General features: G+C 34.4%; 1 protein-coding gene across 1 annotated transcript; it reads left to right on the top strand.

Annotated features, from left to right (window-relative positions):
• The first annotated feature begins 10622 nt into the window (after positions 1 to 10622).
• On the top strand, positions 10623 to 15614 carry LOC134842270 (uncharacterized). The gene is made up of 8 exons (XM_063858539.1): positions 10623 to 10724; positions 11134 to 11174; positions 11253 to 11282; positions 11890 to 12011; positions 12498 to 12690; positions 13453 to 13584; positions 14718 to 14903; positions 15308 to 15614. The coding sequence occupies exons 1-8, from the start codon at positions 10669 to 10671 to the stop codon at positions 15349 to 15351; spliced, it is 804 nt and encodes a 267-aa protein (XP_063714609.1). The 5' UTR covers positions 10623 to 10668; the 3' UTR covers positions 15352 to 15614.
• The last annotated feature ends 1185 nt before the right edge of the window (positions 15615 to 16799 follow it).

The following is a 16799-nucleotide window of genomic DNA, read 5'->3' as shown; positions in this document are numbered from 1 at the left end:
CAGAGAAATTTAGATACAAAAAAATGACAACAAATTAGATAAATTTAAAGTCACTAGTAAAGGTCTGAACAAACGAATCCTAGTAGATTCTGGACACAAGCTCGTGTCAAAGTATAGGAGAGTACTCGACAAATCAGCAAACCTCACATATACAAACAGAGGACTCAGAACTGTAAATCACAGTGTTGCTCAACAAGAGCAGACAAAGAAAGGTCTTAGTTATTTTCATTCAAAAAGACAAATTCAAGCTGATGGAATTCAGACAAAATCATTGATTTTATAAGCAATGTAAGTAACTTATCAGAAAAAAACCATGCAATAAACTTTTGTACGATGATTTTGTTAGTTTTAATATATTTTTTATCATAAATTTGCGTTAAATTTCAAATAAGTTGCAGTGATTTATAAATCTGTTTGGGAAATTTTTTTTTACTGTAAAAACTTGCTTTTTTCGAAGTTTCAGCAGTTTTCATCTAAGACGAGTATTAAAAAATCATATAAAATAAGTCATAGATTGATATCCTGGTTTGAAGGTTTTTGGCAAATAATCTTACCATTGACTTACCATGATCAGAAAAAAATATAATATAATCCCTTCATTCTACAATTCACACGTCATACACCAATGATACTCACCAATTAAATAACGCGCCCTTTGATTGTTGCAAAAAAACGAGAGAAAATCCAAAAAAAAAACATTTTTCTTACCATTCTCTTACCATCACACAAACAACGAAACCTTACCGATTCGATTCCCTATCTTAGTACATTGTTGACTCTTTCTCCCCAATATTAATACATAGCATGGAAGACTGGAAGTCTATAACGCATCTTAATACATGGGGTCTTCCATGCATCCCCCCCGCACTTAGCTCCAACATCTACAACTCAGATGTCAACATAGTGAAATCAAGGTCGCCCAATGTTGTCAAGTTGGGTATCAAAGTTTGATACCTGCTATTGTGGTTTGATCATCATGCAATCATTAATTCTTATAAATCATAGAAGAAATAGGATAGATCCTTGGCACGCTCTTATAAGTTATTGGGAAGACATGCAATAACTCGTTGTAAGCTTTGATACGGCCGTTCATTTTGTCGCAGAGGGCCTTAAATATGTCAATCAGAATCGGTGCGATTCACAACGCCTTGCAGACAAGTAGATGCTAGATGGTGCTGCTATCAACACGGTAAAATGCAGTTTTCAAATCTATAAAGGTTAGAACCACGTGCAGTTTTAGTCAGTATTCTCCTTTCGTCAGTCTTCTCATACGAGCATATGTTTCTCTACGTTACTTCAGACTCCTTCGTGGATCATCACTAAATAACCCTAAATAACACTAGATCGCTGAAAAATTACACATTAAACAACCAGTTCATATCAATTAAGATTCACAATACAAAGCAATACATCTCTACAAAAGACTGCAACAATTTTTCGAACGCCATTTGTTCATGCAATGAAGAAAACACACATCTATCAGATTGAAAAAGCTTTCACTTGCAAGTTATTAATAGTTTGAGACTTCTAGAAAACACCGGGTGGATGCAATATGTTTAGAGTTTTTTTATTTTTTCGCTTCTCGACTTCTCGGTTTTGATACCGTTAAACATGATTGTAAAGTGTAAAGTGTTCAATCAGAAAAAGTATGATTTCTAGCCGTATCAATTTGCAGTTTGTCTGCAGATCTACTAGTTAAGATCTGACAAGACTAAGAAATATGTGTAAGAATGAGATCAATATTCGACAAAAAAAATTACACAAATCTATCCGTCCGAAAACAGATCGCGCAACAAACAATCAGTGCGTTCTGTTTGAAGTAATCACAAAACATACTGTTAAAATTGGTCATCAAGATAAGTCCTAAACGCGGGAACTTTTAGTCGACTGATGGAAAATTCTTTGGAATATTTTTCCCTTTTTTCGATTTATTTGAGTTTTTGAGATCAAAGCAAAATTCAATTTTCCTAGCGACAGAAATTGTGTTGCTCAGATTCATAGCCTAAGTGCTGTGACAAAAGTGTACTTAAGGGATAATTAATGTTTCGACACTTGGGATATTGTTAATTGGGTAGGCCTTGGCTACGAAGTGATTTCAGAATTCAAAGATTCGTTTGAATGCTCCTGCCCCTGGAGTAACTTATCAATCATCATGCTGAGCTCAAACGGTTCAAAAAATCTCAATATCAAAGAATTCCTTTTTTCAAAAAAGTTACATTAAATTAGGCCGCAATATCTTTTAGTACTGCGCTCTATTTCTTGAAGCATTTCAAGTTTCCTGTTGACCTCGGTTTCACTCCCAGTGATTTAAGAAAACTTTTGTGTGCAAGGGGATCAAGCCGTTTCTAATTGAACCCAAATAGCCAAAGAAAACCAATAGATACAAAGACAACTTTATTGGAGTGACCATCTTGTGATGCTCAGGTTCATGCCTAGTCAAAAGCAAATTAATTGTCCTGTTCATTATTATGACACTAAATGGTGGTTTACATGTTGTTTTCGTTTGCGTGGAAAACTTAGTGAAGGGAAAAACTACGCTGAAGTGCCAGTGAACTGTTTAAATGAACGAGCATTATGCTAGAGCCACACTATTCAACAAAGTACAAAAAAGCACCGACTTGTTGACAGAAAGACAAAAAATAAGTTGTAAGTTGGAATTATGCCATCTGACTCGAAAACAGTACGTATATTTGTTTAAAATGTTCCAGAACTACTAGGTATTGAAAAAAAATGAAAAATCGAGCAATAGAGACAAAAAAATTGGTAAGTTTCACGAATAAAAAGGAAGACAATTATTGCTTCTCAAATTCAAGTTCTCCTTGTTACGGTCTCAGTTTTTGCGGAAAGCAAAGGCACTACGTACAGCATCATCTTTTAGTCAAGTTTGAATCAATTGTGGCCTAACATCGGCAGAGCAAGTATTGCAGTTCAAGTTCAGAGTATTGGAGCAGCAAGCCATTAAAAAACCCTGGAAAGTTTTTCAAAATCAAAAGTGGTAACTTTTTGCTTTAGTGATAGTTTTAAAGCTTTGAGGCGTTTTTTATCTGGTAGTGATAATTTTGCCGTTTTTATCGAAATAAGCTTCCCTGAAGCGTTTGATTTTGGGCTCTGTTCTTTCATTGATTTAAGCAACGAGTTTTTAGTTCCTATTTTAGTTTGCCTTCTACCTTCGTCAATCAATATATTTTCAGCTGTTGAAACAAAATTAAAATTTTTTGCTACAAAATTATAGGCTAATTTTTGAACCGCCTTTTTTTGCAAACATTTCAGTGGCTAGTGTAGGGAATTTTGTTTGTCAAATCTTCTGTCAAAGGGGAAGCTGTGATGTCAAGCCGCTCAGACGATGAAAATTCATCAATTTTTTCTCCCGGTGAAAGCAATTTGTCACCAATTATCACCACCACAACTCATAAAATTGATCTGCCTACTTTTTCAATATTTATCTTTGGAATTATCAAAACTTGTTCTCGGTTAATTTATCTGATCATCATTTTCTCATCTTTTTGCGCAATGCAGATATAAACGAAGCAAATTTCGACACAACACACCAACTTTCGTTGAACTCATTTAATCATTAAATTTTGTTTACCTAGTCTTGAATTTGACAAGCAAAAATCAATTTTTCTTCTCTATCATTACGGAGGATTCAGTTTCAACGAAATGCGGATTGAAGCTTTGCCAAAAGCAACTAATCAGTTCTGCTGGATCAAACGCTGAAAGAGTCAAAATCTTTCTTTTTAATTTTCTTCTCCAGCTCTACATGAGCTAAACAAAATAGAAACAGCGCTTCGTCGCAGAAATGATTGAAAACAAATAGATGTTGCTGAAGCCAAGCTTAAAACTTTTTATTGTTTAGATAAAACAATGCTTCTTCAGAAGACTAGTTGTTTTTCAAACAATGGCTTTGTATCAGTTCTGTCGGATCAAGTAAAGAACCAGTAAAAATCTTCTTTTTATCTTTCTTCTCTGGCTATACCTGAGTTAAACACAGTAGAAAGAGCATTTTGTCGCAGAATTGATAAAAAATAATTTGATATTACTGACGCCAAATTTAAAGTTTTCTTATTTTATAGATAAAACATGGCTTCCTCAGAAGACTAGTTGTTTTTCAAACAAAGATTCTGTTTCATTTTTGTAAGCCATGAACTGTATAAAGATAATTCGTTCAGTTGGAAATTGGGATGGAAAGATTGTCAGCAATGACAAGGACAAGGCGAAATAATCAACCAGTATTTTTCCTTAGTGTTTCACTGTCCCAATACTGCAAGTTTAGTTGTTCAACCCAAAGAACTGCGTGGTATTACCTTGAAGATAATGATTTTATCAGGAAGAGCATAACAAAGTATGGTGCCAAATTTCCTAATACACGTTCCTGTGCCTGTGATGAAAATTCTATTTTTGTTTTCAATCGCAACACATCTTACTTGGCTCCGATTGTCTATCTTTTCTTAGGACATCTTTGAATCAAAATTTCACCCCAAGTTTTAGAAAGCCGCACATATATCATTTTTTCTTTAAAAAGAGAGCAAAGTCTCTGTCAGAAATTATTGCCCACTCTTGATTTTCCATTGGTTTCCTTTTTGAAAGAGTTTTTTTAATTCAATTTTGAAAAAATCAGGCCTTAAACGTAACAGCAAGCAATATGGCTTTCTCTAAGATTATTCGTTTCTGATCAAAAATGCTGTCGTTTCTTGGTAAAGTCTATTCAAGATTCGACGAAAATTTAGAGCAGCTGTTGTATCATCTAGAATCGCACGCTATTTTTTTTTACAAAACTCTCCTCAATCGGATTCGACAACGTTTTTGTTCAGATTGTACTTGACAGAACGAGCTCAGCGAGTAAAAGTTAATGGAGCCCTGTCAACCACTCTTCCTGTTACAAACGGAGTACCCAGGGAGTGTTCTTGGACCTTTAATCTTCCTGTTATTTATCGACGACAGGTTAGATTTGTGCTAGAATGAACTCGTTGTGTTAATACTTGCATATGTAAATATACTAAATTAAATATCTATATTTCCCTTGTTTTCAGCAATATGCAAGCAGATTTTTTGAAAGACGTTTGGGAATGATGTTCTTACGGTCATGAGTTACAGTTTAATGTATCAAAATGTGACGTGTTACTTATTGGCATGAAATATCCATTTTCACTGTTTCTCGGTGATAACAAAACGTCCGAAGATAACAAAACGTCGAAGCATTGTGTTAGGCCTCAAATTTAGTAAAGATCTAAGTTTCTCTTAAGTAGAAGGTTATCTAATTACCTTCGGCACAGTATACCGAGAAAATTTCCGTCTTCGAGGAAATTTTTTCTCTACCGATCATGCGTGGTGTCAGTTTTGCTGCATGGCATGGTTACGCCCTGTGGTCTCTAGACAATACGACTCTGCAAATTTCTGAGTGTTCTAGTTATGCTGGTGTTAAATGGTGCTACGAGTCCAATCCTTACAACTATTCGCTGACTTCATCAATCTTATTACCAATATGCTACCAACTAATTATGAGTATGAGAATTTTATCGATTTTTATCTTTTTTTGACTTTGCAAACAGTTTAAACTTCAAAAATTTTTCAAAGTTTAGCAACTTCATTTTTTTACGAAAAGTCCTCTTGACAAGGTTGAGAATGCGAAAGTCCTTAGAAAAATGTTACTTCAAATTTTTTTTCTATCGGATAATGATTGTCGTCAATAACTTTGTTGATTTGTCATGTCACAAAACTACAAACAAGGCTCTAAGTTTTTTAAGGTTAAGCAATGGCAACCAAACCGATAAGGATCGGTGGACGATGATAAATTGTCCGTCATATTGCTGATCAACAGTTCTGAACAAAGTGTATTTTCCCCATAATTGCTCCTTGTGACGTCAAAACTAAGTTTTTACTCTTTTCATCACATAGAAAGTTGTCGAGTAAGCAAATCAACCTAAAACGGCTATTTTTTTTTATTGATTCCTAAGCTCACTGTCAACGATAGTGCCATGATTTGACGCTATCTCAGAAACGTACCATAAGAGACCCCAGCAGTGGTACTCTCGTGATGGAGGAACCTAAAGACGGAAACTGTTTAACCAATCAAAATAGGTAGAAGCTCCTTTTGGCTAAATGACGATTGCTCAAAACGGTAATCTTTGTTAAGAAAAAAAAGTGGAGCACAGTTTGGGGATCTTTTTAAGCATTTTCCTCGCCTTGGTACCTAGCAACGAAATGCCACTCCTGAAATAAACTAAATCAATGGTTAAGCATTTGTGAATTTCGAACCTAATAATGAAAATCCTCTTTTATAATAAAAAGGGAGGAATAGTTAAAAATATTCAGGTTGTGCTATACAATTCGAGCATTTATAGAAACAAGTTTTTGTTTAATCTGATCTTTTTTTGGTTTTCTTGATTTATTTGATTTTTTCAAGCATCTTCAGTCTCGCTACGCTTAAAAAAATTATCTACTTTCTTTCTAATTGGTGAAAATTAATTTACATCGATCCCATTGATCAGTGCGAAATAGGAGAAATTTCTGTAACATGGCCCATATTTATCAAAATATTAACTGAGCTTCTGCTTTGGATCAAGAGAGCAATCTCCCTCCCATTTCCGCTCGGGGGAGATATAATAGCATCCCCCCTCGGAGCTAATCTTGGAGGAAACAAATGATGGAAAACTCTTCAACCCAATCAAAATTGTAGGTCGCTAATTTTCGCTGTTAGTTGTTCGCAAAAAGCAGAAATTGAAATTAGCAGAAACTGAATTAAGGACAAGTTTTGCTCCACAATTCGTGCACAAAACTTTTTTTTCGTTTTCCATTTTTTTTAAAATTGATAAAGTTTTTAAAAAATAAGTTTTTTTCCAGTGCGTTTCAGATCTGACTCGAAAATTCATGTTTCAGCTTTTTTTGCCAACGGTCAATTTTATTTATGATGGCCTGAACTTCTTTGCTTAAATTGAATTTTTCCCGATCTTTTTGAGATTTTTGACTACTTAATTCAGAATTGTTGAAAAACACTGAAAACAAGCTTTCAAATATAATCCCTTTCATCACGAGGGACGGGGGCTATTCTCACGATGGAGGGACCGAATGATGGAAAAACTTCAACCAATCAGAATCATTAGAACTTCCTCTTCGCTGAATGGTTTTTGCATTGAACCGAGGTGAAAATCATTAGAAAATTAAATAAAGCTAGCACAGTCTTTGCGGATAGAACAAATTGGGCGTTGTCTTTTTTAATATTTCCTAAATCCTAAATCTGTGAAAATTTGGATTTTTTTTTTAGTAAATCTCTGATCTGGCAATGTTTGAAAATTCATATATCTGCAATCTGTTATTTTTGTAATCCGTCAATACTAATCAATACTATCCGCCTCGATTAAACTGCTCACTTGGAGATTTTCGCGATTTTGAGATTTTGAATACTCAATTCTGACTGGCTGAAAATGACTGCAAAGAATTTAACAACATAACGTCCGTCCATCGTGAGGCATGTTTACAACCACTTGAAAATACTTTGATTGATATGAGACCATAGCCAGATTCTTCAACCAAAGTGGAACACCAAAATTTGGTATATCAAAATTCTGAAGGCACTTTCTTTAAGAAGAAAAATTGCAAAACAAACAATTATCATATAAAATTGAATGAAAAATCAAATAAGAAAATAAAATGAAAATTTTTTGAGACTTTTTGTGAAAATTATCCCCCACACACCATATAACGTACAAAATCCTTAATTTCGCTCAAACCAATTACGGGAAATAAGCTTCCATTCAACCACATTGGAAAGATTTCTAAGACGGATTAAATCTCCGCATACGCGTTAATTGCGCGCAAAATATCGCGTGTTAATTGTCCCAAATAGGGCTGGCATGGTACCGGTACTAGTTTCTACGGTACTAGTACATGTACTAACTAGTACTGTATAGTACCCAATTTGAGAGAATTTTGAATAGTAACCTTGTATAGTAACCTTGCCTATGTAGGGGTCAATTTTAAACTAGTTTTTGCTCAGTATTCGCAAAGCTAATAAAGTATTCGTTGATTGAAAAATTGCTTTTTGCGTTTTCAGGGATTTGATTTTGTTCCACTTGATGATTTTGATGAAATCAATTATGCAAATGACGATTCTTTTACGCGAACAAAGTCCTTTTTTGTGATACGAGTACAAGTAGTAGTACATACCGGTACGTACGAGTACGTACGGTACCAGTTTTATTGGTACTATTACATTTTTTGTTGGTGATATTACTAAATTCATGATTGACCTATAATGGATTATATCGACATAAAAATATTGGGATTATAATCCATTTTTATTGGATTATAATCGGTTATAATGGATTATTTTGCCATGAAAAATGTTTTAGTATTAGAATTCATTTCTAATGGATTATATTCGATTATTTTGTAATTTTGTAGAAGGTGATCAAAGTATGACAGTATAATTGATTATGATCCATGGGCGCTCGGTGCGGGTGACAAACTCCAATAATGGAATATTTATTTCCAATTTTCAATTTGATTTTTATGTATTTCCAATTTTTGCTCCTACATCAATTTATGGGCCCTTAAAAACAAAAAGAAATCACCGTCTGGAGGCTAAATATTTGATGTTGATAGGCAGTGGGAAAAACTCTTTATTATTTCTCAATTTTTGATTTTTTTTCTCTTAAATGGTTGTAATCTGAACTTTTTGTGCTAAATACACAACGACCAGTTCTTCTTGCTGTTATTGACTTCATTTTTGACTTCATTACTCGTTAAGCTAATAGCTTGAAATGGAAACTTTTAATACCACAAAGCAAAGCTTGAGCTCAAAGCAAAGAGATTATCCTTCCGATCTTTTTTTCTTTTTGTTTTCCACGCAAAATCAGGTACCACGAATAATCATTGGACTGAGTTAAGTGATATATCATATTAAAACCATTTCTTTTGTGATTCCAACCACATTTTAAAAGTCCTAAAATTATTTTCTAGTTTCGAGAAAAACAGTTTTGAAACTTTTGATTTTTCGTCTTAATTCGAGCGAACCAAGCAAGCCAACAGACTTAAAACTGCTGAGATGCCTAATTCATGCATGATTTGAGACCTTAAAATTTAGTTTTAAGCAAGAAAAACAAGTATTCAGAGTTTTTAGCTGCGTTTTGGGAAGCTGCATTCTTTTAGCTGCATTTCTGAAGAAAAAAAAATTTAAATTCTTTTTTAAGTTTTTCTAGTCATTTTCCCACAAAGTCATTTTGTCCACAAAGTCGTAATCATTTTGTCCATTTTGCCTATACTAGTATGACTGTCTTATATGCCTAATTTGTATTTTTACGTCAGATCCTTTTATCACACTAAAAAAGCTACACTAATTTAGAAAAAAAACCTTCTAAACCGTAGTTTTCTAAAGACTATGGTCGGAATGTTCTGTGCTACTTGCACAAAAACTGGCGATCCTTGTTTCAATTGCGACTCTTTATTGGATAGTGACAAGTGTTTGAAAATTCAATTTAGTATAGCTTATGCGCGCGATTTTGGTTTTTTTATGTACGTTGCGTTGGTGGCGAAATCAGCCCGCTCAGAAATCGTTGTCCAGATTGAAATGCGATGAGTTAATTGAGTCAAAACGGTTTTTTACTCAAAGTATATCTTGCCGAGCGTAAGTACTGCAAAATTGAAAATAGTTTCTATTTTCTTATTTTCTAAATTTTTAAGTTTTTCGCCTAAAAAACTCATCGGATACACTAGAGTGCACTCGGAGTATTCAGGGTTTTGCTTCGTTACGATCAGTCTTGACAATGATTTAGTTTATGAGCAGTGAAAATTTTTTTTTATGATAACTTTGAAATAATGTCAAGTGATAGAAATTCAAAATTCGTAGTCAATTGTGTATGACGCTCAGAAAACAGTTACTCTGTTCAAACTCAAAAATAGCTCGAACCAAAATTGAATGGTTTTCAGCGTACAAATTTTGCCTAATTTCTCTAAAACGTTTATCATTTGACTTGGGGAAAATAAAAAAATGCATTTTGTGAATTTGAAGTTTTCTTTGGCTTAACAAAAGTTTAACATGGATCTAGTTTTTCTCAAAATGCGCATTTTCAAAAAAAATTGTCAATCTTTTTATTTTTATTTTCATAGCTTTCCCAAATAATTCTTTTGGTTGTCTGGTAGTCAAAAATCCCTCGGAATGAAAGTACGCCCCTCCCTCATCCCCAGCTTAAATCTGCTATGGATTCAGATATGGTTGATTTTTGAAAAGAAACTTACAATGGAGCTGGTAACTTGAAGAATGAAATTTTTCTTTTTTCAAAACTGGCATTCCAAGTTTTGGTTTATTTTCAAGCTGTTAAAAACTGCTGGCTAAAAGCTTTAATTTAAATTCATCAAACCGATTTGCTTCTATTTACAAAAACAAAACGTGGCGAAAGGTCCAAGTATTTTCCAAATTGTCCAAATTGTCCCATCTTTCGGACAACTGCCAAAAAATGCCAATGATTGTTTTAGCCTTAAAAGAGGATTGTATGGTCTCTCTTGAGTGATGACTGTCTCTCGAACCAATTTGAATTAAACTTTTTTGCTGGCAAACTGTCATCGTGTAACAGATGAAGATGGTCGAGCAAAATCTGGTACGCTTTTTGTTTCCTGAGTTTCAGAGAGGGGTTAGTTATTCAGTGGAGTCATTATCTAGATTTTTTCACCAGAATGAAGTCAACTTTTTCTAAACTGATAATTTTTGCCAGCCTTCAGCTTTGCGCTCAGTGAGTATTGCTTAAAAATTAAAATTCATATGAAGTTTGGATCTTTAAATTTGAATTGGAATTTAGACAAATCAAAAATAAACGACATAAACTTCAAACTAATTAATTATTTGATTGTGGTTTGTGCGATATGTAGAGGATCTATGAAAGACTATCTAGACTTTCAAACTTAGACAATATGCATAGAAGACATCTAATTGAAAACGTAACATTACTTACTTAGATGATTGAAGAGTTTAACTCAAACCCTATCACCATAATCTTTAATTAATCATTCTTACTTAACATGTAAATGCAGGCTTTTCCTCGGTTTTCAAAATACTGAGAATAATAAAACAGCTAACTTTAAACAAAAATTTAAAATCACTGGGTCGTAATTTTGTTCCTACTAACTCATGTTTTTTTTCAGAGCCGGTGGCAATGTGGCTACACCGCCCTCATGCGTGGAAGGTTAAAAAAGAAACTAAAAATATTGATTACATTTTCAGTCACGTTTTTTTTCTTTCGTAATCAGAATTTTTTTTTCAGAATGTCCTCCTGGATTCGAGCAAGTAGCAGGTACAGTATCAGTTTTGTTTTTATTTGTAATAAGTGAATTAATTTCGAAATAACTGGTTTTCATTTATACCTGAAAAACCTTGAAACAAACGAAATAGCTTGTGATAAAATGTGTGCTGCTCACAACTCGTGTTTGTTTTCGTGAAGAAGAAAGATTTCATGATGGTTAAAGAACTCGTATGTCGTTTTCGTTAGTTTCGTAGGTTTTCGTGATTTTGTATTATTAAACCTAAAGAAAAAACTAGATTAAAAGTTTTTTTTTTACGAACAGTGATAAATTTTTCCGCCAAAAATTAAGTCCATTTGAAGAAAGACGGCTATATTTTTGAATAATTTAGCTCAAACATATCTCGCTTCTGCAAATCTAGAGTTATTATTTATTTTTAAAAAAACTGCCAGTGATTTCTTCGATTCGCGGAGGATTTATATTCGCAGGAACCACGTTGTTATTATTTATGAAAAACTATCAGGCGTGTCTAAGCTTAGTTCACTTCAGATTTTTATAGGTACTATTTTTCCGCTAAAATTTTGAAAACTATGCCTAATTAGAAAAATAAATTTTGAAATAATTTTGAACTATGAGTAATTTTCGGAGGTCTCGTTTTAGGACTTCCCCACTGCTACAAACTGATGTTGGCTCTGGGACCCGTGAGCCATGACAAGGCAGTCGTGGCCTGTGGCTTTGAAGGAGGAGCCACACTCGCCACTTTCGACACAGTCGGAGACCAGGTAGGTCATGTGCATTACCCAATTACATTATGCTACAACAGAGAACCGTTATGGGTTTTTGGGTTTTTAAGACTTCATATCTTTATGGTTTTTGGATCCCCTTTGTAAGGTAGCAAAACTGAGCAGATTAAGAATTTATAATCTAGCAAACATGTGTTGCGATTTATCTAACCATAACTTCTGTTGGAGTTTATTTAAAAAATATATTTCCAAAAAATTGAAAGCGGTTGAAGTTTTTCTTTCAATTCTTCAACTTGTTTCAAACCTATTTAAATTGAAATACAAAACAAGAGATGTATTTCATTTTAAATAATCAACCGACAGTTTTTTGAAACATTATTTTTTAAACCCTCACTTTGGATTTTTTTTTTCAATTTTCTCAGTACTAACCGCAAATTGCAGGCAAAAGTACTCTAAATTCTATAGTATTTCACGTGATTTTTTTCTAAAGTTTTCTCGATAGTGTAGCTATAAAACGTGTTCAAGCAAACCCTTCGCAACCATATGTGGTCCCACTACGGAGCTGCCATCGCTAAAGATCCAGCTCATCTAGCTGAGTTGGGTTTCTGGACTGGGTATGCCAGACAGTATGGCGACTCTAGCAACTCTTTCGTCAACATATACTCTGGACAAACGCTGGACTCTGAGTTCTTTGCCAATGGGCAACCGGACAACCTTCGTAAGAGCTATTATAATCTTTAATTATTAAATTTCTGTCAAACTACTTTCTCTAATTTGGTTTTTCTATCTTAAAGCCTTCCTCGGAGAAAAATACCAAGAAATATACAAAAATTTCTGGACTTTCTTTCCGGTATTTTTTCCTCGCCCTCCACTCATTGTTGAAAATTATCAAGTGTAAATTTTTTCGACTTCTTCAGAGTTTATTCACACTTCAGATATAAAATAAATACCCCAGATTTTTGGGTTGTCGTAAAAAACTTTATAAACCCACGGAGAACACGGAGAACGCGGAAACTTGCAAAAATAAAGAACTTCAAAATAAAAATAAATAAGGAACTCATTTTTGCTACCATAAAAAACGTCTAGATTAGTTACAAACACTGATTCATTATACCATTCGACTTAAATATAAGCACAGCGGAGCACGTGGTCGCTACTTACCAATTCCGCATTCGAAATATTTTTTTAAAACCTTGCGAGTTCTCGAGTTTGTAAGTTTTGAGAGCTGTGTCTATTTCTGCGAGTTCTATTTTGTTGCAAGTTTGCCACGTTACCATTAAAAGATACATATCTTTAAACCTTCGACTATCCACCCACCCACCCCCTAAGGTATCTATCAACAAATTACCGTCTCTATAAAGAACTAGTTCAGCGGTTAAGCGTATGTGAATTTACTGCGTGCGTACCCAGCAAGGAATCTCTGCCTTTGGCAAAAAACCGGAGGGGGGGGCGATACAGTTTTGTGTGATGTTCTGATTAGTGTTGGGAGTGTGGGGCGAGGAGGCGTGTGTGGTGAGGAAGAAGTTCAGCAAGAGTGTGGTCAAATGGGCAAACTCAGACACTGGCTTGGATGACTACAACTGTGCTTTCCCCCACTGGGCCATATGCATGCGTGAGTCATTCTTCTTCATATTTGTGATAATGTTCAACCATCTAGTCTTTTTGCTGACCTTTACGCTAATAATTACATTTAACAAAACATTTACAAAGTTTAAAGGATCATAGAAACAAACTGGACTGATCGTGTCAGGGCCTCATGAATGCTCCAACTGCAAATTTGAAATTGTTTTTTTTTGTAAATCTATGAAAAAAATTGATAATTTCTTCAGAAAAAAAGGAAAAAAATAAGAAAAATGGTAATTTATCCAAGAAAATTTTTTTTTAAAATATTTCCGCACATTAAGCCAAGTGCAAACTGATGTTTTTAGCAACTAGTGACGTTTTAGAAATCCCAAATTTCTTGCTCATATCAATTGGAAGCTATTTATGAGCGCATTGAAAAGTCGCTGATGCGTTAAAAACCTCCAAAACTTTTCGATAAATGATCACAGGTAAAAAACTTAATTTAAATTATAGCTCAATTCATCGCTTGTTTTCAGATGGCGTTGACAATTGCGATTAAAAGACAGTCAAAAATTGAAATTGGTCCGGAGAAAAAACCAGCCCGAGCACAAAAACTTTAATCCGACTTTCTTCGAAAGTCCGAACAAGAAAAGCAGTATTAGTTTTTTTTCCTCTTTTTCGAACGAAGTGAAACTATATGTTTCCACAGGCAAAGTTGCATTTTGGAATGCTCTCAAGGTTTCAGTGAAAACTAGAATATTCTCAGGGTTGCAAATGAATTTTGTAACATTAATCTTTTACTCTCCTGTTTTTGTAAGATTTTATGTCTTCATTGGGGTTTCGAAGGTTCACCAACAGAATATGAGTCCGATAGAAGAAAATTAATGATTGATATGGGAAAATTGCTAAGCGATAGTTAGCAGTTAATGTTAGGTATAAGGTAGCAGTTGGGGCGATAACCGACACTAATTTTTGTATAGAATCCTATCCAGGCTGGTCAGCTCGTTACACCCTTACTTTTTTGTTTTTGAGCTTTTTGAGCAAATGTTATATAGTTATTTTTACTGCTGAGTGGTCTCCGTTATTATTGGAATCCTCCCTTAAAAATCAAAAAACTTTTGGTATTTTTTTTGTTCCTACACTTCTCTGCTCATTGACCTTATTTTACGCTCTGTCTCTTAGATCGTGACGTGTTTGCCCTTAACATGCAAGCATACAATAGTGTGCTGATGGCGGGTACTGGAGTGAATCTTCCGGTAGGAGGGAGTTGCAGAGTGGACTGGGTCGACCAGAATGTGTATATTCTGGACATGATCAGTGCCAAGAGAGAGGCGAACGGATACGCTGATCAGGCACAACAGTTTGCGGGTGAGAAAAAAAATTGCAAAGCGCCACATCCAAACAGTTCCGAAAAAAGTATCACATGAACAAAACAAAAGTTGATTGTTTGGAGCATCGATAACGATCAATTTTGAGAAACCATAAATGGCAGACGATGTAAGGCGCATTTTTATTTTGCGGGTGTAGGGGTTTGTTTTTCGAAAAAGAATAAGCAAATTTTGTCGACAGTTGTTCATAAAAAGACCCCTAATTTGCGAAAAAAATATGTAACAAAAGAGGCAAAAATGGCGCGCCTAAGAAATTTGAATGTTTCGATTGTTTGTCAAAAAACCTATGCGCTTCAGACATTAGAGATGCTCAAAACTAGCAGGACTAAAACTCGGAACCCATAATCATTTAGTGAACAACCCTCTGACGTTTGTTCTTTTTAGGAATTGTGAACGAGATTCGATCTCCGACCTGCCCGACTTTATAATTCAATCAATTCCCGACTTGACTTGGAAACAACAACGACACCCGACGAAAAAGGAACCACCACAAAATATAGTAACGAATTGAGAATCCCAAAAAGGAAGAAAATCATAAAATCCCAAAAATACCATAAATCAACATTTCATCTACAGACTGAACGAAAGCTTTCGGTGATGGTTCATGAAATTCGGCTGGGGGCTTGTTATGAAAGAACTGATGTTGAAACAAAACTAACAGGGGATTTTGAATTAAATTCTTGAAATATAATTTGTATAACCAACTTTCAAAAATTTTTGGTGGCTTATAATGGCTTGCTTAAGTCGCGAAGTACAAAACAATTTTTGAGAGGTTCAAAAAACATTGGAGTACCAATTGATAATAAAATTACTTGTGAGATCCAAAAAATTTCTTCAAGTATCAAATCAACAGAGCTATATTAGTTCATATATTTAGTTTTGTTTATTTTATGGCATCGCTGAAGCTAGTAATTTTATTTGCACAAAAAATAAACACAATGTGGGCACAGCTTACTAGGAGCACGAAACAATTTGATTTGCTAACATATATCCACATTTTTAGCGAATGAATTTCTTAATTGTCCCCTGGAGCTGCTTTTAATTTGAAAAGCGCTCCTAAATTCCGAAAGCATTAGAACCAGATCCAAACTATAATTTATTATTGGTAATTATTTAGATATTTTATCCCTATAAAATATTGAATACTAACCAATCATACTCCATCTAACTAACAACCCACTTATTTGTAAGTGCTGAAATTACTTGTAATTTCAGCATCAGAGAGATTTGAATTTAACTTAGAACTTAGTTACTTTCTCCAAGAGTCCGACTCGTAACAAAACCAGTATACTCTAGATCTATTGAGACTTAGAGATATAAGAGTAAGATTAAGATCGGTATTAGACTAAAAAGTTCGAATCTATCCGGCCGAAAATAAGATAGCGTGACGAGCAGACGGTGTACCCTATCTGAAATTACTCTATGAGTTAGACCCTCGAACTTAACTCATCTGGTGCGACCAAAAGTCTCGAGCAAGACCTTAAAAAACAACTTAGCTTAAAACTAACCACACATTAGATTAGAATTAGACAAAAAAACATTTCCAAAAATGTAATGACAACATATTAATTGAAATGTCTCTAGGACTCAATAGATCAGAGCCACTATTTCGAACAATACGAGAACTACCCGGTATTGGAAAAAGACCTCGGACAAGAGACGATATACAACTACACAGAAACTTACCATTAAGTTTCATGGTCGTACGGCAAAAGCCCACACAAACTTTTATATTTAGAATTTTATTAGAATTAAGTTGAGATTTCCATTTACAAACATAGTATCTTTTAAGAAAAGTCTTCAACAATCATAAAGGCGCTAACCTAATAATAGCACAACAACGACTGATAAAAACATACCTAGTCGTTCTTTTCAA

Source organism: Symsagittifera roscoffensis, chromosome 3, assembly GCF_963678635.1.
Source record: "Symsagittifera roscoffensis chromosome 3, txSymRosc1.1, whole genome shotgun sequence".
Classification (NCBI taxonomy): Eukaryota; Metazoa; Xenacoelomorpha; order Acoela; family Convolutidae; genus Symsagittifera; species Symsagittifera roscoffensis.
This window is presented reverse-complemented; position numbering and strand designations above follow the sequence as displayed.

Excerpts from the sequence above, each read along its gene's own strand:
- LOC134842270 (XM_063858539.1), top strand. The coding sequence starts at position 10,669 with ATGAAGTCAACTTTTTCTAAACTGATAATTTTTGCCAGCCTTCAGCTT. Across the intron at positions 10,725-11,133 it reads AGCCTTCAGCTTTGCGCTCA|AGCCGGTGGCAATGTGGCTA; the intron begins GTGAGTATTGCT and ends GTTTTTTTTCAG. Across the intron at positions 12,012-12,497 it reads TCGACACAGTCGGAGACCAG|CAAACCCTTCGCAACCATAT; the intron begins GTAGGTCATGTG and ends AACGTGTTCAAG.